This window comes from Rattus norvegicus, chromosome 1, assembly GCF_036323735.1.
Source record: "Rattus norvegicus strain BN/NHsdMcwi chromosome 1, GRCr8, whole genome shotgun sequence".
Taxonomy (NCBI): domain Eukaryota; kingdom Metazoa; phylum Chordata; class Mammalia; order Rodentia; family Muridae; genus Rattus; species Rattus norvegicus.
In genome coordinates this window covers 99,284,834-99,310,144 of record NC_086019.1, presented here as the reverse complement: position 1 = coordinate 99,310,144, position 25,311 = coordinate 99,284,834, and the positions used below count along the sequence as shown (strand labels likewise).

Below are 25,311 nucleotides of genomic sequence, written 5' to 3'. Positions count from 1 at the left end.
GTGGGACCCTGTCTAAGGGAGAAGATTGTAGTGGAGCTAAAGATTCCGATCACCCAGTGGCATTGCAGCACCGAGCTCATATTTTATTTCTACGGCACTGGAAGTATAAACAGACCCACCGCACTGTTCACCAGTAGCACAAGAAGTCATGGTCAGAACTGCAAAGGACTGCACTTTGCCTTTCTTTTCCCCCAGTTGTGGGGATTGAACTCAGGGCCTCGTGAATACTAGGCAAGTGCTTACCACTGAGCCACAGTCAAGACAGACAGCATTTTCATACGTCTTGTGTTTCCCATGTCTCTTGCTTCCACAGACAACCTGTCAAGGGACGGACCTATTACCATGTGGGTCTTCTGTGTAAGTTCACTCTGCTGTGGGTTGTTCTCATGGGGATGAGTTGACTGATGGTGTACCTGTCAGAACATGTCTCCATCATTAAGGGATGCATATTCTCTCTCTCTCTCTCTCTCTCTCTCTCTCTCTCTCTCTCTCTCTCTCTGTGTGTGTGTGTGTGTGTGTGTGCGTTGAGAGAGACAGAGAGAGAGACAGAGACAGAGAGTCTCTGTCTCACACGGGGTGGGGGTGGATCAATAGAAAGTTGACTCCTGTCGGTACAGAATCTAGGATGTCCCGAGATATTCAGTTGACTATCCAGAGACCCAGGAGAGCCAATTCTGTACACCCTCACCCAAGTCTGACCCAGATGCCTGGGACAAGCAGATCCCCTAGCTCAGAGACAGCTCAGAGAGCAAATTGCCGGCCTTTCCCAGTAGACTGGAGGAGGCCCAAGCACACTGGGAGAGCAGTCTCCCAAATCTGCGGAGTCCAGATTAAATATGCAGAAACTCTCACAGACATACCTGGAATCGCTCTTAACCCAATAGTGTGTATTCCAGACCCTGGTGGTCAAGAGGACATTTGCCAATAGTGGTTGCAGACGCATCTGCTGGCATTGAGTCCTAACGTGCAGCAGGAGACATGGACGGCCCTGGGGTTCACTAACCATCCCACTGTTGGCCGTGTACACTCGGACTCTATCCCTTCTCCTCTATACCTCCTTCCTTAACACCATCTTGGAAAAGTGGGTGCCAGGCGGATATTTAGAAGGGTCACATATACCCATCTCACGTGCTAGAGGAAGGCAGGAGCTGATGGGTCCTTGAGAGGCTGAGGTGTGAGGTTGCCACTAAAGCTCCCTCCATTCCAGTGGGCAATGGTGTGCATCATCCTATGTGCGCATCCTATGTGTGCGCAGACCACAGGTAGGACTCACTCTCATGATGTAGATGTAGTGGGCCCAGCCCACAGTTGTGGCCACAGCAATGGCCGTTACAGAGACATGTAATCAGCAACCTCACTCGTGAAGAGTTGGAGGCCCTAAAGTTCAGCAGCTAATTAAAACTAAATCTCATTAGTTCCTTTCCCCCTCTCAAATCATGTGGGTGGTTTATTAGTCTGGTGGTGGTGTGCCGCGCACGCTGGCTCTCATCCCCCAGTAGGGACCCCTTCCCAGGGGTGCACTGGCACGAGGGAGCCCAGGACAGCTATGCAGGGTCCTCAGATGTAGTCAGGTGGCCTAAGTCTCAGTCTCTGGATCATACCTGCTGGCACCGCCGTTCCCCAGAGATGCTTCTGTGACACGGCGACTAAGACTGTCTGAGTGGGGTACAGGGAGGGCCCGATTTGTCATGAAGCACGGGATTTCCCTTTCGTACACAATCTCAGAGAATGGTGGGAGACTCTCCCTCGTGACCCTCAAAGGGCATTAGGTCCATGGGGATAGGAGAGCCATCTGGGAGTCCTTGCTGGGTTACTAGCCTGTCTGTGTCCAGGACGGTCACACGCTGGCACACTCTCTGAGCCTCCCACGTAGGCCTAAGCTCTGTGTGCTGCCTTGCTGAGTTTCCCAGCACGTTGGGGACCAGGTTTCCTACTGCTGCCCTACTGCAGGAAAGGAAACCGAGGCTCAAGGCTCGATGCTTTCAACCTACAGCTACCAGGCTAACCTAGGCTATTTTCCGGAACTACCACAGCTCACCATTACTATTGCTCGAATTTCAGGCCTGCTTTAGGGAATCACTATGGCATTTCTCTGACTGTATGTCTACACCATGGCTTTCTGCAGGAGAGCAGGAAGCGACTTATGCTCACCAGCGGTGAGCCATCTCAAAGACACCACCTCCAAGTGACCCAACTGGGAAGTACAATACACTCAGCCTCTCCCTTACGCCTAACTCAGATCAAAGCCAGGCCAGGCCTCCTTGCCCCCCCATGCTCCACCTTATCCATAAGTGCACAGGGAAGGGTGAGGCAGGGAAATGGCCAGGGTAGGTTCTCCAGAGGCTCACGTCATAACTGCTAGTGGATATGATCAGCCTTTCACAGGATCCATGATGGAAGCCTCTCTCCCCTCCCAGTGGCATCCGGAGTCCTGCCTGCTATGGATGCCAGCAGCTTTCGTTTGTCCGTGGCTCCATGAGCTAGCCAGCTGATGTAACATGCCATGCACGTATGAAATCCCATGAACACCTGCCCCAGAGCAAGCGGGATTAGATGGGTGTGCTCTTCCTATCTCCTCCCCCAGCAGGGGAGTGTCTACTGTCATCCTTCACTCTAGAACGGCCATCTGAGCCATGGCGAGAAAGAGAAACGGTGTCTCCAGAAGGAGACATCTCCTTTTTTCCTTTTTTTGTTTGGAGCTAAAAAAAATGCCATTTTTCTACCTCTAAGACAAACTAAAAGCCCACTCCGTCCCCTTGACGTCCCTCATGCTCACTTTTCCTGCCTTTAATGACATCCCAAACTTTTGTGGAAAATAATTGATTGAATTTAAATTTCCTTAAAAGTTTAAGAGGTAATGTTACAGTATAAATTTTCTAGCAAACACTAAGTAGGGAAATATCCATTAGTGAAATTAACTACAGTTTCTAGGTAGCTAACAATGTGGCGTATACAGTAGGGCATGGCTAATGAACACTGCAGTGGGTGATATTTCATTATACAAATTAATGCTCACATTTTAATGGGAAAGTCACATAATGAATCTCGGCTTCAGTGACAGCAATTAGAGACACAGATTGTCCCCTTCTGGACAAGGCAGTGTTTAGCAATAAGCAGCTGTGTGAAAAGTCTTCAGGTTTACAACGTATATATGCTTTGGGGGAATTAGTGTACAATTTATATTAATGTGCTTCAGCCTCGCTGCAAAGGCACCACCGTATTTATCTCTCCTGGTATTAACTAAGTAAAGACATGTAAGAAGGACTAAATAAATATCTGGAAAAGGTTGCAATACCAGAGAACACTCAGTTCCTCAATCTAAACGTGGAAACACTTTTAGAAATTTAGCAAAAAGAAAATGAAGACGAAAGACAGAGCCAGTCAGACAGAAAGACAGAAAGACAGGCAGGCAGGCAGGCAGGCAGACAGACAGACAATCGCTTATAAAAGCTACCTTTATTCTGGGTATTGTTGTGCATACCTGTCAGTCTAGCACTCGGGGGCTGAGGGGTGTCATGGGTTCAAAGTCAGGATGGGCAACGCAGAGAGACCTTGTATTAAAAATGTTAAATATGACCATGGAACGATGAGCATTAAGAAGCGATTGAACTACCTGGCCCCAGTCTAGTGATCAGGATAAGAGTATTATTAACTCCAAAGTTGAATGTATATTTCATGCTAAGAAGTTGGCTTAATTTTAAGATGTTCCTATATGTTTATTAATTCACCAAAATGAAGGACTTTTTTTTTTAAATATGTCTTTTCTAGTGAAACTCTTTTCTAAAAATATAATGTATGGGCCTACATTGTATTCCTTTAAAAATGTTGCAAGAGGGTCATGAGTATTCTTACCGCCACTGCCATCCCCCAGTGGGTGGACACCCTGATCTTGGACATCTCTGTACTAAGGCACACAGATTGAACTAGCTTCCTGTCCTAGACCCATTCTTTCAGCCAGGGTAGCATGGCCCTCTGAGTGTCCCAAGTTCTAAAGTGAGATGGTAGCGTATAAATGAAGGTAGCTGTGTGAGCACGCAGAGCATTTTTCTTGGAAAAACAGAGAGATTGGGGCTCTCAGGGTTTAAAGCTGAGTGGATTCTGGTCCCCATGAGAAGCCTCCATCCCCCCTCGCCATTGCTGCCTGTGCTCCTATGACCTGCTCAGGAGGCATACAACAAACAGATACAAGGACTGAGAATCTCAGACATCATGGAGGTGACTGGAGGACTCAACCCCCAGCAAAGCCTGGGGTAGTGGGAGGGTTTCCCTGAGGAGAGTCAGACTCATTTTGTGGCTTAAGTGGACAATCATTCAACTAGACAGAGCTCCTGACAAGGTCTGAGGTTACCTGCGCCACCCAGCTGCACAGAGGTTAGCTTCCCAAGTCTCTGACAGAGTCAGGTCTAAGTTAGGAGAAACTAGGCAAGCCTATCGCCTGGCTTCATGCAGAATTCTAGCCATGTCTGCAGCTTGGGGCCTGTCACAGTGAGCCCAGGGAGCCAGGCTGGAAGAGTGTGACCAGACATGGTGGCTTTGAGCATGAAGCCATTCATTCAATACAGGTGAACTCAGCATTTGTTTGCCGGCCAAACAGAGGAGGGACCTTTACCACCCCTCCAAACAGATAAACTTGCTGATACGATTTTCCTTGCCGTTTCTTACCCGACTTCATCCAGGCCAATGTTGTGCAAAGTTTGCCTCCTGAGCACATCCGAATGCATCCTTTGGGAGAGAAAAAGTGCATGGGAAGAGCTGGGATGCTCCCAGTGGGACATAAAGCCCAAGGTTCCCAAGCCCACCCTGTGACACAGCACTGCAGTCTCCAAGGTCTGCCCCACAGCAGAAGCCCAGGAAGTGGAAAGGAACTCAGCACATCAGAGGGTTGGAGCTTAGGGTTTTGAAACCACTTAGAAACTATGAAAACACTTAAATCAAGAGGCTTCTGCTTTTCCTTAAGGTTTACCCCATCTTCAGTCAAAAGTACTGACTTGCTAGGGAGGCAAGAAGTGCCCACCCAAACAAAAGCCTCTTGAGGACCCAGTCAAGTTGTAGAGCTGCACAGAGTGGGAAGAGACAGCACCACAGGAGGGTAAAGGTGGGTGGACGGCTTCCTGAGCCGGTGCAGCCAAAACAGTGCTTGAAAAACTCTGAGGAAGGGGCTAGAGAGACAGACAACTAGTATAAGAGAGCTCGCTGCCCTTTCAGAAGAACCGAGTTCGATTCCTAGCACCCACATGACAGCTCACAACTGTTTTGTAATTCGATTTTCAGGGGATTCTAGGCCTCTGGCTATATACCTCCTACGATCCTGCACTCACATGTGTGTGCACACATACTTACAGTAATAAAAGTAAATCTAAAAGAAAAAAAGGAATGGAAAGTAAAGGAAAATCCAAGAGGAAGCTCTTTAGTCTTAGGCCCAGTGAGACGCCAGCTTTTAAGTGGACCATTCTGGTTTCTCACGTAATACCTTCTCTGTCCCGGACCCAGAGCAAACCAAGGGCTCTTCTGACGTTTAGGATGCTGTCTTGGCTGTGCGCGAGACCAGGCACGAGTGACATCTTTCCCAAGAGCCAGGAAGGGGTCTGCCTTTACCTCTTTACCTCTGGTCATCACCCAGGGCCAGCTAGGGTGCCCAGAGGAAAGAAGTGCCCATGCATGCATTCACTCATTTAAACGTGTCTGTCCAAACACGCACATTTCCAGACACGTGTGTACGTACACACACATTTCTGGCCCCCTTCTGGAGGCTTAGTGTGAATTGAGAGTGAAGATGAGGCTGCAGGGACCTCCAACATCTCTAAAATCTCGCAGGCAGAGGGAGACAGGATCCCACGCCCAGGGGAGCACAGAGAAGCATGGGTGTTTAGTTTGCCTCCCGTGCAAGCTGTGTCACAGCTCTCACTTGGGAGGTGTTTCTCAGGAAGACCACCATGGTCCTCATGCAGGTGATGCAGAGAAACACCTGAGAAGTTTGGAAGGATCAAGAGCCCTCCTGGCACTTTGAGGCCTCTTAGTTCAGAATTTGGGGATGTAGAGCATCTGTGAAGGCCTCCCATGCTGTTTTTTGCAAAGAGGAATCCTTACAGGAAGTGTGCACACCAGAATTACATGCTAGCAGCACTCGGAACTAACACAAACCCCCATCCCCATCCCCATCCCCATCCCAGACCTCGGGACCCCGAACTGGTGCCTCCCCTGACTCTCTGCTGTTTGTCTTGCACGATGTGGACTGAGAACAAACACCCCAGTGTGCAGTTCAAATGTAGCCTTGGGAAGAATACACCCTCCCCCCCCCCCCCCCCGTGCATCCCTGTGTTCCTGCCTTGCCTATCTCAGGGCCTGAGTCAAAGGTGCATTCTCCCGCCATCTCCTAACAAAAGCTCATGATTTTTCTATAGACCCTTCGTCAGAGGCACTCAATCACTTCCAGGTCCTCTTATGAACAGCAACACGGTCCTCTCAGGTACCTGCTGGTCTCACCTCTGTGGCTGTCCACATCCTAAACTCTCTTACCCCGTCTGCACTGACCTGTCTGTCAGTCAGGATCCTGGGTTTCTAGTCTGGTGCTCCCAGATATGTGTCCTATGCCTATGCCTCCCCCCTTACCACACCTCGCTGCTCAGTTTCCAGGCCAGTGGGGTTAAGCTGGGACTAACTGCACTTTATATCTCCAGCACTTCTCTGCTCATACAGCAGTGCCTCGGGGCTGCCCGAATCTCAAAGTCAGGAAATGGCCTTTGTAAAATCTGCCTCTCTGCATCTACAGATTTTAGAAGATTTATTTATCTTTATCCTACATACATGGCTGTGTTTGTCTATATGTGCATCTACGCACCATGTGCATGCAGTGCCCACAGAGACCAGAAGAGGGCATCCTAACAGGAGTTACAATGACAGTAAGTCACCATGTGGATGCTGGGAACCTAACCCAGATCCCCTGGGAGAGCAGCCAGTACTCTTTAACTGCTAAGGCCTCTCTCCAGCCCCATGCTTATAGTTTTGATGTAACCAAGACAGCTGTGGGGGGAAAAAAGACCCAAAGAGCACAGAAGTCCTCAGGGAGGCCTTAGCCGCTTGCGGGCATGCGTTCAATGCTCTTGATACCCTCGTTTGAATGTGGCAGGCAGAGTGTCCCTTAGGTTGATCACACAGCCCATAGATGCCACAGTGGTATCCCTGGCTCAGCACCTGGGCTGTTTGTGTTTCTGTTCTAAGTAAGCCCCCCAAAACACCTCTGCTTTGAGCATGAGGACTAGACTCCTGCTATTCCCAAGACGAGAAGCAGTGAAGTGCCTTCAGGACATCCACCCACCCGTGCTTTCCTGGCTTTCTAGAGGTTTGACAAAAGAAAACAGGCAAAGTGATAGTGGTAGGGAGGGGTGTGTGTGGGTGTGTATGTGTGTGTGTGTGTGTGTGTGTGTGTGTGTGTGTTGGAGGGGGGGTAAGCTTCCTAGGAGAAACCGCTGTAGATTTTTTAAACAGCGAACTGAATTTTAAAGCTATCACTACAGCCTCTCTCTTTCCCAGAGCTTTCTGGGTGCAAAGTCTAGAGAAGACCCAGAATTGCTAGCAAATTCTGGGGATAGGTTTAAATCCACGTCTGTTTGCTTCCTCTTCCTCTCTCCATGTAAGTTGTCTGTTAAGAGTCAGTCAGTCTCTCTCTCTCTCCCCATCACACAAAGAACAATAGAAGTTGAGTGTTGGATTCAGATATTTAATTCATGAAAATAATCGGTACATGTTCCAAAACACACTTTAAAGCTATTTTTGCTCTCCAGAAAGCACTCATTACAGGTAAATCACACCGCACACCACCTCGGTGTCAGGACCACCATTAGTGCAAATTTTTAGGCTCGACAAAGACCAGTAGATGACGTTAATTTCAGATCCAGAAACCAAATATACTCTGCGCCTTTTTATTACTCCTCTTTCCCTTAAGTTTTATCGGCTGCTTTTCATCTTAACAATATGTCTTTACATCCCGCCTTCCCAGCGCACTGTAATGATATTAATATTTTATGGAATCGGTATTTATAGTTCCTTATTTAGAGACAATGCAGTAGGTCTGCAGATATCAGAGCCCGTCTGGAATGGCGCCCTCCAAATAATGATGAATTGCTTGTACGGAATGCCATTTGCTAATTATATCCATGATTTACTGTGGAGCCAGGCTTAAATCATTCATTTCAGTCTTGCGTAACAGTGCCATAGAATTTTTAGGTTTAAAAATGGTTTCCATGTGTATAATTTAAACAAATTCTGGAGCCCTTGTATACACAAAATACTCGCAGCCACTCATTTGTTACGTACTCCGTCTCTTTAAACTTCTACTTTTAATGATCACTGTGGTCGAAATTATTATGCTTAATTTTCATAATCACAGCCTTTAAATCTACAGCCGTTCTCACATGTTAGATAAAGAAAAAGATAGCTAATTGTGTGTAGATAGTGTGTCATCCCTCAATAGTCCCCAATGGTACAAAATCATTAGAAAAGCGTAAGAGCACGAATTATTCTTCTATTAAAAAACAGTCGTTCCCTAGCTAATTATTAGTTTGGGCCGCTTTGTTTCAAAGAACAAATGTTGATCCTCCTAGCCTCGTTCTGCACTCCGAAAATGTGATAAACACTCGGTTTTCTCTCCCATCGCTATCTTGCAGGTGAGAAGCCTTACAAGTGTCCTCACTGTGACTACGCTGGCACCCAGTCAGCGTCCCTGAAGTATCACCTGGAGAGACACCATCGGGAGCGGCAGAATGGAGCCGGCCCACTGTCAGGACAGCCCCCGAACCAGGAGCACAAGGATGAGACCTCCAGCAAAGCGCCTATGTTTATCAGGCCAGACATCCTGCGGGGAGCTTTTAAGGGTCTCCCCGGAATCGACTTCCGAAGTGGTCCTGCCTCTCAGCAGTGGACATCATCCAGCATGCTCTCCTCTGGAGACCACTCAGGGCAGGCCACTGGCATGTCCTCAGAGCTGTCTTCAGATGCCCTAAAAGCCTCCGATCTCCCTTCCAAAAGCTCCCACTTCTCAGAGATCGGGAGAGCTTATCAAAACGTTGTGAGCAACGGTGTGAACTTCCAAGGGTCCCTGCAGGCATTCATGGACAGCTTTGTCCTCAGCTCTTTGAAGAAAAAGGACATGAAAGACAAGGTCCCATCCGAGGCCCATTCTATGAAAGCCCACACTGCGGAGGGCGGGGAGGAGAAAGCAAGCGTGAAGCCCTCCCAGCGAAAGACTGAGAAATCTCAGTACGAGCCTCTGGACTTGTCCGTGCGGCCGGACGCCACCACTCTCCCTGGCTCCTCTGTGACCATGCAAGACAGCATTGCGTGGCACGGCTGCTTGTTCTGCGCTTTCACCACCTCGTCCATGGAGCTTATGGCCCTTCACCTCCAGGCCAACCACCTCGGCAAAGCGAAACGCAAAGACCACCCCACCGGGGTGACAGCCAACTGCAAAGAACAGGTGCGGGAGGCCGGCAAGGTCTCCGTGCTGCCTCCCATACAATCAAACAAAGAGATGGCCCTTTCCAGCACTGTCGGCAGTGTGCTCGACTCTGCACCCGAGAAGATGGCCCAAGGACCGGCCAAAGAGACTCTAGGGGACCAGAAGAGCGGTCAGTGGCCCAGTCACATGGACCCCGCCTTTTGTACCTTTCCATCTGACTTCTACAAACAGTTTGGCGTTTACCCCACCATGGTTGGCTCAGGGGGCCCCGGCTCCTGCCTCAACAAGAATCCCGAGGGGAAAGCCCACCCGGAAGATGACGCCCCGATCCTGATCCCGGAAACCGCAAACAAAAACACTACTGATGACCTCTCGGATATTGCCTCCTCCGAGGACATGGACTCCTCCTCCAAGGGGGAAAACAACGAGGAGGAGGAGATCGACACCGAACCAGAGATGATGAGCAAGCCACTGTCTGCTCTCAGCAAAGATGGCAGCCATGAGGGCGGTGAAAGCCTGCTGCCCCCAGGCGCCCCCCAGCCCATCCAGGGACTGGTCTCACCTTTAGCCCAAGCAGCCGAGGAACAGTGGCACGGCCCAGGCATCCTTCCTGCCCAGGACCCCTCGGCCGGGCTGCCCAAGCCAGAGCGGGGTCCCCCGGGCTTGGAGAAACCTATGAGCATGCTGTCGGTCCTCAGGGCCTACAGCGCCGATGGCTTAGCAGCCTTTAACGGGCTTGCAAGCAGCACAGCAAATTCTGGATGTATCAAGAGGCCAGACTTGTGTGGTAAGTTTTAGAATCCTCTTCCTTCAGTTCATTTCCCCCAAAACATCACTGCTAAATTGTGCATACAAAAAAAAAAAAAAAAAAAAGAAGAAGAAAAAAAGAAAAACAATAAAAAAACAAACAAAAAAACAACCCAAAATCCAACAACAAAATGGGGTTGACATATACCCATTAGCAAAATTTAAACTAAATCTTTAAAAAGGCAAAAGAAAAGCAAAAGCCAACGCTGTATATATAGTATAGACAATCACAAAAGTCGTTTTGATCGGTTTTGAAGCGTGTGCTTTTGGGGTCCAACTTTCTGTGTAATGCCCATATAGACAAGGCATGGGAAGTCAAAGTGTGGGCTTCCCTCTTATTTTTCACCCATAAGTTGAGGAGGGGAAGAAAATTCACCTTAAAAAAAAAACAAACAAAAACAAAACAAAACAAAAAAACAAAACCAAAACAGATACGGTGACTTGCAAGCTTCCCAATACTTTAACCCATTCAAAAAGCAAAAACCAAACTGATGCCTAGAGAGTCTCCCATTGCTTTGCCAAGCCGAATCTGCTTGCCTAAGTTCTTTCCATTGACCTAGAGGATACTAAAAGTCATCACACTAACACAGAATAGCAAGGGGTTCTCTCTCCGAGTTAGGGAGATGGCTCCGGGGTGTTTGCGCCTCACTTGGGACATATCAAATGGCAGTTACTGTGACATTGGCCTTCTGCTGTTGCCTTCTGTCTGTGTCTGTCTGTTTGCCTAATCTGTCTGTCTGCCGTCCTAACAAAAAGCCTGCATCGTGAAGTGTCTGGTCAGCAGTGTGGTGGCCCTACGTGTCTTGAATCTATGCTTGTCTGAACTTGTAAACCAGCACCCACTCCTTTACTTCCAGAATACTGTTACCCCATGGTAATTCTAGATTTTTCCAAGCAGAATCCTAAACCCCAGTTGGACCAAATGGATACAGGGACGGGCAGGGACTGTGACCATCATCACGTCTTTGTTCCTATGTTGAGCCTGGTCCGCGGAGAGCGGCTCCGGGCCCAGCGATCCCACTAGAGACAAGCAGCATGGGATTATACTCACCATATAATTTTTGAATGAATTTCTGAGTTTTCCCCTCCTTCTTTGAGGAAGGAAGGGAAGGCGGAAGGACGGGGTGGCGGGGATGCACCAGGGAGCATTTTCTAAACCTCACATCCTGATTCCTTCAGCACAGAGCGGAAATCACGAAGCCAGGCTGTTGACGATCCAGATCGATAAATTTCCTTTTGTTTTTTTTTTCTCTCTTTGTGTCATTCCCCAATTCACTAAGAAGTGGAAGAAGCAGTCAGAAATACCTTTTTGAGTGGTCAAAATCACTAAATGGATTTATGACAGCTCAAAAAATTATTGATGGTTCCTTACACTGAATGACTCCCGAGGTCCCATTAGCCAGTACCCCAGATCTATTTTTAGCTACGTACGATTCATTACTCTCGAAGCTGTTAAAAACAATTTTTAAAAGAAGAAGAAAAGGGATTTATGTCTGTCCAATATCCTCCCTTCCTTCTGCAGAGAGTGATATTTAAGTCTTTTTCTTTCATTTGTTTCAAGTTTGGTTGGGGTGGTTTTTTTGTACTTATTGTTGTTGTTTGAGGATTTTTTTTTTAAAGTCTATTTTCGGTTCCTTTGATTACCTACATAGGATCATGGTTCCTGCCAGGAATCCACGCACCAGAAAAGATCAAACCCTGGCATGCACATAAGCTCATTATTATTGAAACGAGCTCACATTACCCCCATTAATACCCCTATCTTCCTATCTGTGGAAGAAAGGCCGCCTGCCTTGAGGAAGCTTGTCCAGAGATTTCTCTCTGCATCAGGGGGCGGGTGGAGAGGGCAGCAGGGCCAGGGAGCTGCTGATGCCCGGAGACACTTTCAGAACTGGCGGGCGTTCCCATCCCTTCCCCGGTCTCGCCTAATATTTCCATGGTACATGCAAAAACAAAAACAAAAACAAATAAAAAAAAACAAAAAACAAACAAAAAAACCAAAAAAACCCCAAAACTGTTCCATCAACCTGTCAGTCCCTAGGCCGCAGGCCCTGGGGGACACATCTCACCCCTCTCTTTAGAAGTGCATGAAGACCCTTGGGCCAGCGAGAGAGCAAAGCCTCCTGGTGGCTCCCCAGACAAGGGTCCAGCTCTAAAGCCCCAAACCTCAGTCCGGCCACCGGCTGCCTACTTTCAGAGCAGATCACTTCTGTATTTTGTTTGGCCCCATTTCCTCTAGAAGCCTCTGCAGTGGTCTTGGTAGCAGGTGGGATAGCTCTTTTTGTTTTCTGGTCCCCAGGCATCAGGCCCAGCATAATTCATTATAATCTTAGGTTCTTGTTGTGTGTGGTGGTGTCCTAGAACCCAGAAAAGCAGCTGCCATCCTGGTTAAGAACTGATATTTCAGAGAAAAGCAAACGAATTTTCCACGCCTCGCTAGCGCTTCTCTCTTGCATGGAACACTCTGCATAATTAAGCTATGAATGACCAGCAGCTTCAAGGCACACGGCCTAAGACAGCCCCAGCCTTTACCTCTTCTCTGCCCCACTTAAAGTAGGCATGACTTTGCCAGCAGGTCCCTCAGATCAACAGCTCCTCTTTCTCACAGAGCTGGGCTTTGCCAAACCAATGCCTTATTCTGCGATTGCTTATCTCAGAGTTTAGGGCCTCATTTCCTCTGTTAAAGAAGACCTAGAATCATACCTGGAGGCCCCTAGAAACTCTAGTGGCTATAATCGATGTCCTTGTGTATACGGAAGAACTCTCTCCTCTTACACTGTAAAACTTGAAAAGCAATCTGTAAAAACTTCGCCTGCATCATGTAGACCCACACAGAACTCAGGAACCCCTCTTGTACCCTCCAGCAGTCAAGAGAACGTGTCTTCTCTCCTGTTGTATGTAGGACTATGTGTTGAAAGCCGCACATCCAGGCCGATTGCTGCACCGTTGCTTCCTAACTTTTAGAACTTTTAGTCCTGTACCCTGGGTGTTATGTCCTGACCAGTGTGTGCTAGCCATTTATAGCTAATACGTTCTTACCTGGATGCAGGAGAGCAAGCTGATGGAGAGGCTACTCCATCCTCGTGCGTGATAAGTCCCATAGCACAGCCCGTGCAGAAGGCAAGATGAACCTTGCTGTAGGGGCTGGTATACCAGTGTGTCAGGGGCTCGTTACAGATGATCCTATGGGAGATCCTGAGCCAGCTCAGAATCAGTTGGAAGATGATTTATTAAGTAGGAGAGGGCCAGGTCCCACTGCTCTGATCTTGTTACACGACATCCTATTCTAGCCAAAACTGTAGCTTCTAGAGGTGGGCGTCGGGATCCAGGCATGTCGCATACTTCCCTTAGCAGTGTGAAAAAGGTCAAAGACGTGCCATCAGAGAGCTTTGATAAGTCCTTTGTACTGTTAGAGTGGCTCTGTCCTTGCTTTGCAATGGGACGAGCGAACTTCACATCAGTATTTAAATGGGGGGGGAAGGGGACAAGGCAGATGACTAGAGCTGTGTCCGTCCACTGTCAGTCAGGGAGGCAGGCACCTTGTGCAGCTTTTAGGAGCTACTGTGGAAATGTTGCTTAGAGAGGCAGGAGAGCGTGAGAGACGCAGCTGTGGCACACACAGACCGCTCAGTGAGTCTGCCCAGCACCTACCTGGAGGTTGCTACCATAGAAAGGCCGAAGACCTGGTTCCATCCCGGAGCCTGTGGATGTGGGAATCAACTAGCCACCCCTGTCCCTCATTTTTTGAAACTGAGGCCACCAGCCAGAGAGCACACAATTGCTGTGTGTACTTTCTCAAATGTTGCTTTCGATGCCCTTTCCCGAATCCTCTGGGCATGACACAGAACTCTTGTCAGGTTAAGAGGCAGGCAGAGGAAAAAGCACAACTCCTTTACCCTTAGCTGGGCTCCTACCACTCCAGGAAGCCCAGTCCCATGTGGAGCAACCATCAGCAAGCCCCACGTGCAATAGCCATCAGGCTAGGTGATGCCCTCAAGGATGCTATGTCACGTGTGTCCTAAAATGTATGATATGATGGAATATAGTGACCAAACTAAACTATCTTAAGAGGTGACTTCTGCCCCACCGTGATTTCTTTGCACAGACACTCAGAAAATATCTACCTTTTGTCCCCCCACCTACACAGCCTAGAGCCGAAAGGTCAATATACATTTTCTGAAGGGCCGGGGGTAACTGTTTTCAGCTTACAAACCATGAGCACCCTCTTATTTCTGACTCCTTCCTGCTGGGTAGCACTAAAGAAACTATAGACAATGTGACTGTGTGTCAATAATGCTTTATGAACTAAGGCTTGGGGGTGGTCGGGACTGGTCCAGAGGCCAGAACCTCAGGCCCCTGCTTTAGTGTAAAGAAGGATGCACTCCTGGGTTATTTCCAGAGTAAAGGATGGAGACATCAGGCAGAGAGAGCGAGAGCGAGAGAGCGAGAGAGCGAGAGAGAGAGAGAGAGAGAGAGTACTCCTTACCATCCTGTCCCAACACCACAGGCAGAAGAGATGGAACAGCTGTGACTTAGCTTTTACAACAACTGCTTCTCCACAGACAGGAGTACAGGGAGGAATTAAAATGGCAGACACCTAAGAGCCTGGGGCAGATGCCCCCAGATCAGATGAGTGTCCTCAAGCCGCAGTCAGTGCACCAGAAAGTTATCTTGAAAGATGACACTGGCAGCTTTGTGATGTCACCCAGCCCATTTTTGTTTGGGCTCAGTCCAGTTCCAGACATAAAACAAATGGCTCGAGTCAAGGGGGTAGGAGGAGTCCTGTCTCCTTGTCTTCTTTTCAAGAAGTGACAAAAGCCTGCGGCCAGATAGAGACCCCCGAAGTAGCTGTTCTCCTTAGTGTTTCTATTGCTGTGAAACACCATGACGAAAGCAACTGGGGGAGAAAAGGCATTGTTTCTGCTTACACTTCCAGGGTACTGCCCTTCAGTGATGGAAGTCGGGGCAGAACTCAAACAGCAGGAGCCTGGAGGCAGGAGCTGATCCAGAGGCCATGGAGGGGTGGGTGCTGCTTACATGCTTGATCCTCATGGTCTACTCAGCCTTCTTTCCTTTAGAGCACAGGACCACCAGTCCAGGAACGGCACCACCTACAATGGGTTGGGCCCATAATAACTGTATACAAATCATTGTATTGGTTTTGTTTCTAGACCTAAGGAAAGCAAACCTTCCTCACTATGGAGACACCTCTGACAGTGTACCAGCTGACAGTTTGTGAACTGTCACACACAGCAAGGGGAAATCCTATTATTTCACCATTAGACTGACCACAACAAACAACACGTGACTCTAAAAGTCACAATTAAGAACAGGCCCTATGATTTGCCTACAGCCAGATCTTATGGGGGCGTTTTCTCAATTGGAGTTCCCTCCTTGCATGTGACTGTAGCCTACTGACAAGAGTAGCCCGTAGAGCATCTGTCTCTAGTATATGAAGCATCATAAATGTGGACTATATGATGTGCAGACACCTGAACATGGGCAGCGATGTGTTACGGTGGCAGTTACATGCTATGGCCATGATTCCAGGAGGTCCCACTAGGAAAATGATACAGGTCCCATTCTGCAAAGTATGAGGTTGCCCAGACAAACAGCAGCCAACCCCAGGGAGGGCAGGTAGCCAGGGAGGGAGATAGCTGAGGGCTCCCTGCTGTTCTATCCAGTGCTGCTGTGCTCCCCCAAATCCCCAAAGCCAAAACACAGCCAGCCCCCTTCAGAGGCACTTTAGAGGCTGGATAAGGCACTGAGCACCTCACTCTGTCTTTACCAAACTTGACCAGTTTTAGATTTGTCTCAACTTCTGTGGTCCAGCCCATTCCCAGACCTAGTGTTTTCCCAATAGGAAGGGCCATTTGACCTACTGTGAAGTCTAAGGGCAGAGTTCTGTAAGTTCCTGGAATTCATCACCTTACTGTGCTTGTCTAGAGCTGCTGTCTGCCTCTCAGCTGATTATAGAGAGACTGTCTCTGAGTGTGGGCTCGTGCGTGTGAGCGTGTGCGTGTGCGCGTACATGTGTGTGCGTGTGTGTGTGTGCACGCGCACGTGCGCGTAGGTGTGTATCACAGACGACATCCTATAGGTAGGGTCTTCTGATGACACTGGCACTCTGGGGAGGCAGTCCCCTGCCCTCACCCAGAGCTGTGTGGGTGTCATGACTGACAGAGACAGCCCCTCGAATGACAGCTCGTTCCTCCAAATCTCATTCTTTTTTCCTCTCCTTCCCTCCTTTTTAAACTGAAGGGAGTGGGACTGGTGTGATGTCGCTTGCACGGCAGGATGACAGAACTGTTGTGGGGACGCCATTGTGTTTGCCAAATGGTCCACTCGTCATTTCAGAACAAACAAATGGATGGTGTCTGTGAGTCGGCAAACACTGGTGACATTTAGCCTTGTTTATGTTTCTTGCCTTTTGCTGCATCGTTTTGGCTCCAAAAGCTACTGTCTGAATCAACATTGCCTCTGAAGTGGGAGAAAAGTCTGGTAGAGTTCATCTCGGTGGCTGCGTCCATATTTCTCTTGGGATTGCACAAAACCAAGGAATCATCGCAGCCAAGGTTTTTTGGGTTTTTTTGTTTGTTTGTTTGTTTTTGTTTTTGTTTTTAAAAGCTGTGTGTTTCTCCCCTTTGATAGTGAGGTAGGACTGGAGTGGGAGAGGGGAGGAAGAGTGTGCTACCAGAACCGACACATCCTGGTGGAGTCCAAGCTCTCCAGCCTATTTCAACTCAGTCAGGAACCGTACAGCCCTGTCGGTGCGTGACGTGGGCTTGACATCAGTCTCCTTAGTCCGCTGAACGGCGGTGATGCTTGGAAGTGGCTGCCATCTATGTAGACTCAGGTCACATGTCCGCTGCAGAAGGAATCAGGTCGCTTGCACCCCCCCCCCCATGTTGTGTGTGAAGCCCAGGTTTCAAATGAGGCAGCAATCACACCCTATTAATTAATGCTGATCGGCAATACCTCTACGCCTAACCGCCAGCCTGCTATAATCATGCAGCCTATTCTTACTTTCGCCAGAGACAGAAAGTCCAGATTTTATAAATATCCCGTTATTGTCATCCTTCCATTAAACAGTAGGGACTGTGACCCTGCCCTTGCTTCCCAGGGCCTCTAGCCCCAAACGTTTCCTGGATTAACAAATCTACACGTTTTCTTTCAGGTAAGTGACACCCCATGTACTAGTCGCTCTGTCTGGACTCCCCCCTTGTCTGTCTGTGCTCCTTCGTGGTTTACCTGCAGCTTGTTAACCGTGCAAAGTCAACAGAAGAACCTATACACATACACGTGTTTTGAGTAAATAATTCCTACCAGCACAGGTATGCGTGCGCGCACAGCACACCAACCTGTGTAGAGTCAAGAGAGGCTGAAAGCGTTGCCCTCCACCCCACGTTTGCGATAGTAATGGATACAAATGTTTAGAAACCTGAGTGAGAGAGTCACAAATCCCAGTGGGTGGTGGGTCCCCAGATCAATGAAAACCCGTCTGGGGCAGTGCCCGTGCCCTGCCGGCTCACCTGAGCTCCCAGGGCTGGGCCCCAGGATAGCCCTGCCACATTCCTTTCTTGTGTCTGATTGTCATGTATTTTGTAACACTTTAGAAGAATACAGAAAAGTGCGGTAATTATCTCCCTCCATAGTATTTAAGCAGAAATATTGCTAGTTTAATATTGCGTCAGGTCGTCGTGTTAACCAGGAACAGGTGACAGTAAAATCCAAGCCAACAGCACTCTGACACCCGAAACCTAAAAAAAAAAAAAAAAAAAAAAAAAAAAAGGCGACCGAAGCGAAATGTGTAAACGTGTACCGGGTTATCCTGTGCTCTGGAATAGACTGTTGTTGAAATAATTAGAAGATATATTAAGGTGTTCCTGGTAATGAAGGCATGTAAGTTATCATAATTGTAGTTTTCTGCATAAGTGTCAAACTCTATCTTTCCGTGTGCTGTATGCTGAGTTACAAGTTAGGTCATTTATGAATGGAATGTAAAACAATACTAAAAAAAAAAATGCTTCAATAAGTTATCTTGGTATTGCTAATAAAAAAAAAAGCTGTGAAACATTAGTGCAGTTCTGAGTCATTATGTTAATTCATACCGCGACACACCGGTCACCCCTCACATCCTTCTCCCAGTGGGGAGCCTCAGCAGGACGTTGGGGAGATCAGGCTCCCCATCTTTCCCATTTGTCTTCAGTTGGCCCTTGAGCAACAATTCACAAACAGGCAAAAAGGAAAGGGACTTCCCTCCTTTGGTGGGACAGCCGTAGTGGGCGCCAGAGAGCCAACAACGGATACAGGCTCTCCGTGCTGCATGTGTCTTAGGCAGGTTTCTGAACCACAGAACCCCAGGATAGGGATTATAAGCACAGAATCCACAGGCCTACCCAGGATCAGAAGTGCAAAAGGCACTTAGGCCCAGCCTCCTCCAGTGAGCCATATGCTTCTCCATGCTGTGATGGACAATCTTGGGTAGGTTAGAGGAGTCATCAGGTTAGGTCATTGCCTGTGATTACAGTAACAGGCTTGTTCTTGCCCCAGCCTGCCTCATCACAGGGAGAGAGGCAGAAAGGAAAGGACTTGTTTTTGCGTTGCCTGGTTTCATTGCCCCACGAGCTGTTTTACACACTTCCCAAGTCTGCGTGCACTATACCCTTTCTAACTGGTCGCATGGTAGGGCGGGGGGCAGGGCATGGACTCCAAAGCCCCAAGAACTACATCTTCAAATGAAGTACCCAACAAGGGGATGGAAGTTGAGAAATGTCCAACCTTGGCCTTAGTGACAGGACCAAGGCATCACCGCAACTAGATGTAACAGTCCATCTGGCGTTTCTCGTAACAACCACCCATCTTAACCCCAGAGATCACAGAACAGCATTAAGGAGTCTCTACCCAGAGGAAGGACAGAGAGTTAAGACCTGGGCTGAGAAGATGTGAGGAGAGGTGCTGCGGTAATCTCCAACCCAAAAGCCCGTGTAAGGAAAACACAACTCAATATGAACACAAGCTGCTCGCCTAGATTGGGCAGATCTACCCCTGCACTACGCTAGTCCCCTGCTGTGAGATCCCTTAAAACTTGCGTTTTCTCCAGGCCACGTGCTTCTGTTCCATTTTCCTCCCACCTCCTCCTCTTTAGTCTTCTCTCTCCTTCCTCCCCTTATTCTTCCTCTTGCTTGTTCTCTCTTCCTCTCCCCAAAACTTTTTTGTTCCACCTCTCTTCCACTGCCCAATCACTGGCTCTAGCCTTTATCCTACAAGTTAAAATGGGGAGAAGGTTCACATGAAGTCATCTGGGTACATGATTCACTCCTTGTCCCAGGCAGCCCGTCTTGGGGAAGCGGGATTAGCATCAAAACACAAACAGCACCAAGGGATAGGTCCAGTGGGAAATAGAGATCTTGAAGATTTCTAACCTTCTGTACTCTGTTGTCTGGACTGGGACAGTTTCTAGATCTCTGTAGGCAATACTGAAGTCGTAGTGTGGGTTCCTGCTTTGCCGCCCTCTGGGCAGAGTACATCATCCTCACCTTGGCCCATCATTTAAAACCGTTTTCTCAAAACTCCAAAGATAGCATTGGACCCGCTGGGTTATTCACTGTGGCTAGGATGGGATGGGCTTCTGAGGGACCCTGCTGAGCCCAAGGGGCCAGAACTTGGGAGGACCATAGGGAGTAGGAAGTAAGGGAGGAAGGGCACACAGAAAGATTCCTTCATCTTCTGCCCCCAACCCTGCCAGCTTGGAGGGCTCCCTGGAGCCATGTATCTGCCTTCCTTCTCTCAGGGCCCAGTTCCTCTCACGGGGGTCTCTAAGCCAGAAGGCTTGGTAGCATTTCCTCTTTGAAAGCAGGGTATTTCCTGAGTGGCTCCCCGGTGGCAACTGATGAAGCTTAAAAGAGACCTCCATGGATTCCAACTCTCCCGTTGTTATGAACCCAGCCCCAGCCTCTCCCAACCTCTCATTTTGGGATGACACCTCATTGTGCCTTATACTGTTCATCCTGCCCCCCCCCCAGCATTCCCCCCACCATCTCCTCCACTGGGTAACAAGCAACTCCATGCTCACCAGTTGAATGTTCTTAGAAATATCCTGTCTGCTGCCCGCAAAGGGAGCCAGCCACATAGACCCAGGCCTCTGGGACATTCAATCTACTTCATTTCGCAGCTCTGCATGAAGGCCAGTAATTCTGCTTCTGGTTGGTTTATCACACCCAAACGGCTGCTCTCCCACCACCCCACCCCCACCCACCCCAAGCCCCACACGGGATTATAACAAGACTCACGGGTTTGGATTCAGACCTAGGGCAAACAAAAATAACCCACCCTGGATCTACCTTTATCCTTACAGCATAGAACTTTTTAAGCATGGTTGGCTCTCTGCTTTGTGGTACATAAGAGACACCAAAGAGTCCCCATCTTTGGAACAGAGTAATTAAGAAGGCATCTGGCTTAAATTCAAGAAGCCAAGGAAGACAAGGAGGTTTGTAGAAAATCTGCACACTCACGTCTCTGTCCACACGTTTTTGGAACTATGCATACTTCGATGTAATTTCTCTGGCGAAGAAGAGAATCTAAATTTGGGGACAGATTAGTGTGTATGTCTGTTTTCCTCAAAGAAACCTTGGAGTGAATAAATAAATACACAGGTGCACACTGCCAGTCGTATCCCTGAATGAACAGGGTCAGGGTCCAGGCCAAGGTCAAAGTCAGACCAGAGTCTGCAAAATCATCAAATCTATATGGTCAAGCATAGCTGCTCCTCATTCTCTGAGGAGTTCGTCTTCTCTACTCTCTGTGCTCTCCAGACAACCCATTTAGTGGCAACCTGGTCACAAGGTTACGTTTCTTTCTTGAAGTTCTGTGGTTGTCAGGTGTGCATAAGATACTCATATAAAGGGAGAAAGGCAACCAGTCTGGGGAGGGATATTGCCATTGACTTACCAAATTATTGCTTTTTCTATGACATAGGGATTTCTTTTCTGTTTTGAGCCCAGTGGTTGATATGTCCTGGGGGGAGCTCTGGGGCTAACCACTAAGAGATGCTACTCCAAAGTATACCTGAGGAAGGGCTGGGGCTGGACGTTTGGGTGGCTTCTGTGGTTGGATAATTAAGAGTTCACCTTCAGATGAGATCTCTCTTCTTGAGGAGGGGGGCCACAATTTTTTTCCAGCCCGTTCAGATTTCTTTGGTGACGTGGTCAGGATCATAGAAAAGCAGATCTTTGGGCCGCCCGGATGCAGATTGATGCAGGAGGAAACCGAGAGCCGTGTTCATGAGAGGGCTGCCTCCAGAGCAGACCCTGGCATCTTTTTACCTTCTGTTTGATTGTAGACCACCCTGGACCTGCCAGAGCCAAAGATGAGAGCAAGTTAATTAATTCTGTGGCTTGCCATGGGAAATTAAATGCCCAGGAGGAGCCAGGCTTTCAGCTTAGGGGCAAGTTTGTCAGGGTCAGTAAGGTTGTTAAGGGTCAGTCCGGGGTCAGGTGACCAGGCATCCAGCAACAGCCAGGCTCGGAGGAGCTCAGACAACTCTCCTTTTGGCTTTCATTTCTTTGGGGGAGCAGATAGCTGGGATCATCTCTTTGATCTCCAGCTCTGTTTTTCCTGGCCTTGAAGTTTAGATGGTACCGTATACCCAGTGAGCACCACAGTCCTCCCGGCCCATTGGATCTGGGAGCCAGGCTGGTATTTCCTCAGACCTGTCTACACGCAAGACTCCGGCTTACACAAAGGCATTCCCCACACTAGGTCACAGGATAGGTCAAGACTTGGAGGGATTTATCCTAAATCACTAGAAGAGCACCAAAGAGTTTTCTCTTCTAATTCCAGAAGACATTCGCCCCAGAAAAACAAAGGGGAGTCAACTAAACTGACTTCGTAGCTTCACGAAAGGGGAAGAAAAAGAGGAGTCTTCACTGAGTTTTTCTGTGTCGACCTCCTAAGTCCACAGCTGAAACTTGACTTATTTAAAGATTATTAAAGGCTCCTAAGCAATTTACAGGTCATCATCCTGCTAAGCTAGTAGGTCCCACTTGCACATCCCTGAGCCATGCCTGCCCCTTTCACACCACATACACAGCACAGAAGTGTTCCGGAAGGGTGGGAGCACTGAGAGTCTGTCTTGTGTGGGTGGGGCACAGAGTTCTACTATATCCTTCCATTCCTAGGATTTCTTTGTCCTTTCAGTCCTTGATTCCTAGTATGTCTTGGCAGAGGGAGCTATTAACCCTCAGTTTTACCCTCCATCGACTGAGAAACTTGGGCACCTTTAAGAGAATACAATGGCTATAAACATACATAACTCAGAGACTAGTTGCCCTCATGTCAATTATTTTAGGACTCCTGTTAGCAAGCATGTCCCAGGTAGTGCGCCATATAAAGCTGCCATCGTGGTGAAGAGGGAGTTACTGTTTGGGGGTGGCCTGAGTATCCCCATTCTTGCCCACCGTACTCACTACTTGGAAGTCTCCTGTCTGTACATCTAGCTGGGTGGGATTCCTCACACCTGGACTGAACACCTCTGGAAATCTGGTCCCATGAGACCATCCCTGGGACAGGCAGATACATCCCTGTTAGCGCTAACTGGGCCGTTTGTTTTCCTGTTCGCTAATAGCATAAGGACTCAGGAAAATAGTAACACTGATCGCTGGGAACAGGGCTGCTGCTGTGTGGATTGATCTACACGAAAACTCTGGGCTTGAAGTGCCTGTCCTTTCTAAACCACGCTCGGAACCACAGTTTAATGTTGAAGCACCAGGGTTATTTTCTTGAGGGCGTCCTTGCGGATAAATATCCTTACACAGATTAAGGACTAAGATTCTGAGGTGCTGGGGTGGCTTCCCACAGTCTCCGGTTTTCTGTAGGAGTGACAAGTCGGGAGTCGAGCAAGTAGAGCTTACAGTCCAGGGAGACACACGGGGGAGAGGCACTGTGGTACAGGACTGGGCATGATGGGATGATGGAACCTTAGGTGTGGGAAGAGAGATCTGGGGAGGGTTCCCCAGGCCTGATAACTCCCAGACAGAGAGCATTAAGCATGCTTGAGACCTGCAAAGTGTTATGTCCTCAGAATAGGTACCATTCCTGGTGTGGAACAGCCTGAAGACCTTGGGAGCTGGACAGAGGGAGAAAATAAGAAGCCGTAGAGGAACTAGGGAAAAGGGGAAGCAGGAGAGAGAGAGAGAGAGAGAGAGAGAGAGAGAGAGAGAGAGAGAGAGAGAGAGAGAGATTTTTTTCATAGAAAAGCAGCCTAGGCTGCAGGTGGTAGGTATTTGTGTTCTGACAGGGCTGGAGAGAGATGCTTAGCCACCCTCGGTGAGGATAGGGGAGGCTCCAGGGTCAGGTGAGGTTCCCCAGCAGCAGCACCTGCTGGCTATAGGCCTGCCACTCCAGCTGCGCCCTCTTCTCCACTCTGCTTCCCAGCAGCCAGTTTTTCAGGAGGAAATGCTACAGCTTAATCAGAATTATTTACAAGATAATGGTCCATTGTTTGCACTAAGACAGATGTTGTCTGTGGGAACTTTGTGTTTTATGTATGCTCTCTCCCCGCTCTGCCTTCCCCGGTGCAGATGGGACCCAAAGTAATGTGAGTTATTATTCGGGATGGAAATCCGGAGACTCCTTCTCTGCCGCCCAGACTTGGCTGGTCACACAGATAGCCTGCCTGCCTCTGAGGTGGGCAGGAGTAGACAGACAGAGCCCTCCAGCAGGCTGTGATTAAGAAGGTCATGCATGCTTCCTCGAGGGGCGGGCTGGTGCAATCGCCTTGTCCAGGACAGGAAGGACTCATGATGATTAAGATGTACTTGCTGCATGTTGACTTGTGAGGTCACCACTGACATCGCCAACGAGGGTGGCCATCTGGTCCTGCTCTGCCAAAGGCTAAGCGGCCCCTCTCCGGCGAGGCGGGGCGGGGGCTGCCCCTCTCCGGCAGTGGAGAGAGGCTGGGTGGAGGTGGGGGTGGGGCTTGGGGCTTGGGGTTTGCGGTCCTGATCCTCTTCTGTGACTGGCCAGAGGACTTCCTCTGGGTCTTCTGTGGTCCCTTGAGGAGTCAGCTCCACTGGGGTTGAGAGTCTCACTCTCTTGCTTCAAAGTCAAAGGGCTGGTCAAATGAATGTAGGTCCCTTGGGACTGGGCCAACGAAGGAGCTTGCAGATCAGGAGGAAGATGGGCCTTGGTGGAGGTGTGCACGGGAGACTCTTTCTGTGGCGAGATTTGTTCCTAGCTTCTAACACCAAGTCAGACAGGTATCCCCCCGCCGCCCCCAAAAACGCTATCGGTCCCATCTAGTTATTCAGCCCTTGAAGTTAGCCAGCCCTTCAATAATTTCTGATTTTCCAGCTACTTCCGCATAGACAGCCTCACTACCTCATTGGCTGTCACAACCCATTTTATGAATGAGAAAATGGAGGCCAAGAGACAGCAGGCCACTTGATTCCTGGACACATCTCCCTGCTGCAGCCATGCCTTCCCGTTGGCTCTGTCGACCGCAGCTTGGTCACTGCTTGCAGGACATGGAGCAGGCAGAGAGTCATTCCCCCGAGGTGCACATATCAGATGCCAACCCCAGAGTCTGGCAGCTGGAAAGGCTCTCTGGACAGCCATAACTTAATGTTACCCAGGCAAGGGCCAAACCATTGAGCAACACTGCTAAGCCTCTGTTAATTTTTTCCGAGACAGGGTCTCAGACAAGTAACCTAGTCTGGTCTAGAACTTGGGGATCCTTCTGTCTCTGCCTACGAGGCTGTGAGCTCACAGGTATGTGCTTACTCCATTTTTTTTTTTAAATACAATGTATTTTTCTATATCCAGCAGTGGCCAAGAATAAACACAAAGATTGGTGTATTTGGTCCCCTTGGGATGTGTGGGGAAAAAAGAGAAGAAGAAATAGAAAAGAGTGGCTTTTGTGAAGTGAGCAGGCACCCCACATGTGGGTGACCAGAGGAAAGTGGCCATTCTCTAGCATTTACTGAGCCACATGCTACCCAGGAATCATTTCTAGCCCTGGGATCACACTCCCTTCATACATGGGCTAGTTA

General features: G+C 48.8%; 1 protein-coding gene across 14 annotated transcripts in view; it reads left to right on the top strand.

Annotated features, from left to right (window-relative positions):
* Zfp536 (zinc finger protein 536) overlaps positions 1 to 25,311 on the top strand; it is a 463,247-nt gene that overhangs the window by 290,235 nt on the left and 147,701 nt on the right. For 10 of the 14 annotated variants that reach the window (XM_063283757.1, XM_008759270.4, XM_063283740.1 and 7 more), the window contains one exon: positions 8,664 to 10,241. In XM_063283757.1, the coding sequence (XP_063139827.1) occupies positions 8,664 to 10,241 (1,578 nt within the window). Of the gene's footprint in view, positions 1 to 8,663; positions 18,338 to 25,311 lie in introns of those variants that run through there. The other 4 variants (XM_063283767.1, XM_063283764.1, XM_063283773.1 and 1 more) reach the window with 2 other exon arrangements.